This window comes from Capsicum annuum, chromosome 3, assembly GCF_002878395.1.
Source record: "Capsicum annuum cultivar UCD-10X-F1 chromosome 3, UCD10Xv1.1, whole genome shotgun sequence".
NCBI lineage: Eukaryota > Viridiplantae > Streptophyta > Magnoliopsida > Solanales > Solanaceae > Capsicum > Capsicum annuum.
In genome coordinates this window covers 270,145,578-270,149,405 of record NC_061113.1, presented here as the reverse complement: position 1 = coordinate 270,149,405, position 3,828 = coordinate 270,145,578, and the positions used below count along the sequence as shown (strand labels likewise).

Genomic DNA, 3,828 nt, shown 5'->3' with positions numbered 1-3,828 from the left:
TGCCTTTTAATTTAACTAGACACGTTATATCACTTTCGACACGTGGCATAGTCCAAATTTAATGCAAATTTATTTTGTTATCCAGTCAAAATCCTAAAAAAGAAAAAAATTTAAATCCTAAATGTAGTATAAACTCAATAAGACACATATTTTTTTTTTAAAAAAAATACTATATATATGTCAATGCAGATATGACCTAGATACATACTGAGAAGAAAGAAATATAACAATCGTCTGAATATCCGCGGCAGAGTCCTCCATTCTACCTCTGCCGCTGATTGAATAAAACATTGTTCATGTCCTGATTCTTGTATCAAAAATGAATGAGTGATAACGATTTATTATTTAGAAGGGTGAAGAATTTCCACATACGTCAAGGAAGACGTAAAACTAGTTAATATATAGGCGTTAATGAAATTAAAATGGGATTAAGGAATATTCAAGCTTCCAATCGCAATGAAGAAACTGATAATGTTCGGATGAGGTCTTATGTCAACGAAAATGAGGAAGACATCATGGAAGAGGATGAAGATATCCAATTGCAACAGATCCTATTTTATTCTGCGCAATTACACTCAGGTAAGAACTTGGAATCAAGTTCTAATCATGCTACCGGTAAGAAAGCTGTTGAACCACATTATTCTTTTATTTATAAATCAATTGAAAAAGTAAACGGTATTTGGGAAAAGGGAGAATCTTCATGTTTGTACTGCGACATCTGTGAAGATGCATTTCCGCCAAACACACTAATTCAGGGCATTAGTTGTCCACATTTATACTGCGAAGAATGTATACACAAGTATATTGCTAAACAAATCAACGAAAATATTGAAGAAGTTAAGTGTCCTATTGCGAACTGCAAGAGAACCATGAGTTTTGAATTATTGCTGCCTTATGATGTTTATCATCGTGTAGAAGATGCTAATCGAGAAGCTAAAGTTCTGGCTTTGTCATATGCTATGGATTGCCCTTATATAGATTGTACGGGAAAATTGATTGATGACAAAAAGAGATATTTGATCAGGGCATGTCCCAATTGCTGGAGAATTTTTTGTGTGCGATGTCAACATGCTTGGCATTGGGGATTAACATGTGAAGCGTACAGGCATATGCTAGGTCAAATAAATTTCAACATCTGGCAATCTGGAGGAAATGTTGTTGAACATCAACAAGAAGAAGTTCTTAAGGAGGAAACCACATGCTTTCAAACTTCTGATTAAAGTGAAAAAGGTCAAGGTTTGTCTTTATAAAAATAATGTAGCAATTAGGATTCTTAGTTATTTTATATGTAATGTCTTTTGTTGGTGAAAAATAATATGCAGGAGTCTTTAATTAGACACCAAGTAGTGGTTAAGGTACGTACATTAATCTCCAATTTGATAGAAATTGTGAGAGCTTTATGTTGATTGTATTTTGGTCAAGTCTGAATTGTCGAATTGGACTAAAATAGTTGGGCTCCTCATGGTGGCCTATTATAGTCCAATGTATGTTTTAGAACAAAATGCAAAAAATTCTATTTTGAAGAGAAACTATTCTATTCGCATATTTTATTTCAAATCTCTTTGCTAAAATTATTTTTTTACTGTTTCAACTTATTAAAACAAAGTTTTCAAAAATTCATCTCACACTTGACTTTAGAGGTTTATTAATTTAGTTTAAAATTATATACCATTAAATTATATTAGCATAGGAGTTTACTTCTAATTACTTTATAAATAATCTAGTTATTTAAATGAATTTTGACTACCCCAGTAAAGAAGCTAAATTCTTTTAAAGGACTTGCTACCACCAATGTTGGGGATATTAATCCAAGTTATAGTACCTGAGTGTTGGGGATTTACATTACTCCTATCTTGTATGTTATTTATAAACAAAAATTTTCATATGCGACGGAGATAGATGTGTAGGCATAACAAAAGAAATGTAATTAGAAAATGGAGATGTCTATATTAAGTTCGAAGTTTCCTTCGCGGTAGATAAGATATTCGGGGAGGCAAGGCAAATAATTCAGATGTGTGAAGGGAGCGATGCACAGATGCCTTATAATGAGGAGAAGATAGACGTGTTTGTGTAGTAGGAGAGATGAGATAAAGAACGGTTATATCCAGGATAAGGTGGGAGTGCCCTTTATGGTGGAGAAGATGAGGAAGGCGAGATGGAATGATTTAAACTTGTGAATGGGAGATGCACAAATATTCGGATAAGGAGGCCGGTATGAGAGGTTAACTATGTGGGTAAACTGTTAATACTCACAAAAACAGAATGAAAGGATGAAATCAGTGAAGCAACATGAATAAAGTAGAGAGAAGAAGGAGCACATTTCTTATTATCTGAGTATGGAAAATGAACTCTCTAGAACACCCAAGTATCTGAGTACTATATACTAAAAATTACATAAATACACAACTTATGTTTTCAATATTATAAAAAATCTCAACTCCCTAAATATATTACAAAAATTTCAACATATACACAAAATACTATGTATATATCAGCTATGTTATGTATATTAGTAGGGAGAGAGAGTAAAGTAATTAAGAAAGTGAGAGAGTGTAATTATTTTTAAAAGATTGGTATTTATGTTATTTATACTACTATATATTACATACATATTGAAAAGCCCAATATCTAGCCTATAAATAAATGTTAAGTGGCCCAAATATAATGGCCCAAATCTGATAACTACTAACTAATCTCTAACCCCACACCCCACCAAGCAAGTTGGAGAGATATTTGGGTGTTCTAGAGAGTTCATTTTCCATACTCAGTTATTTAGAAATGTGCTCCTTCTTCTCTCTACTTTCTCTCTCTAAAATATTTACGATGCTTCACTGATTTCAAGCTTTCATTTTGATTTGTGAGCATTAATATGGTATTAGAGTCAGGTTCTCGATAGATCTGAGTTTTCTACACAACTCGACGTTAGCAGTTTTTGATTTGGCGGAGATTTTCAAACTTTGGGTTTTTTTTTGGTTTGGAGATTTGTGGTGGTATTTCAAGCTCGTTTTGGAGATTGCAGTGGAATTTCAAGCTTGTTTTGTAGATTTATGATGGAGTTTCAAGCTGTCTCGCGCAATCAGCGATCCTTTTTGACGGTTAATCGAACATTTTTTTCCGATCATCTCTATATGGACGTTTTGTGAATGTTGTTTCTCTTTCCAGTTGCGAAAGTGTCTGGTATTTTCCTTACTCTAGTGACTAATAAGTTTTTCGTTGCCTAGTTGCTGGCATTTGGGAGCATATTGGTGGCTGGTATTATCATTAATGTGTTGGTTGTTCTACTGGTGTTACCGTTAACCTCACATTTTTTATCAATTTTGTGGATTTTTTCTTTTTTTTTTTGGATCAATTTTGTGGAACCATGGATGGATCTCCAAGTGGCTCTACCATCTTGTCGAGAACAGAATTTCACAAGTATGATTTCACTCATCCTTGTCTTTAGGGGTGTACATAGGTCGGGTTGGTTCGATTTTTATTAAAAAAAAACTAAACCAATAATGTCGGTTTATTAAAACTATAAACCAAATCAAACCAACATAAAATTGGTTTTTTTGGTTTAGGTTTTAGTCATTTTTTTTTGGGTTTTTTGATTTTTTCAGTTTTTTTTATAATCTTTAGTTTTTGCAATTTTATTGTGATCAAAGATTAGATCAAATATGTTTTCACTCATGTGCTAATGAAAAAATGAGGAGCGAAAAACTCTCTTGAAACTAAAAGTGAGATGAAGAGTGAAAAATTTAGGTTTTACGAACTTATATTGGATGTTGGATCATTTAATTAGCAATTAATGGACAGATATTATAACTTAAAGGCTCAAATCTAAATATA

General features: G+C 32.7%; 1 protein-coding gene across 1 annotated transcript; it reads left to right on the top strand.

The window, feature by feature from the left end:
* The first annotated feature begins 422 nt into the window (after positions 1-422).
* Positions 423-1,220, top strand: LOC124896927 (E3 ubiquitin-protein ligase RNF217-like). The gene has a single exon (XM_047408819.1). It carries the CDS (start codon positions 423-425, stop codon positions 1,218-1,220), a length of 798 nt encoding a protein of 265 aa, XP_047264775.1.
* The last annotated feature ends 2,608 nt before the right edge of the window (positions 1,221-3,828 follow it).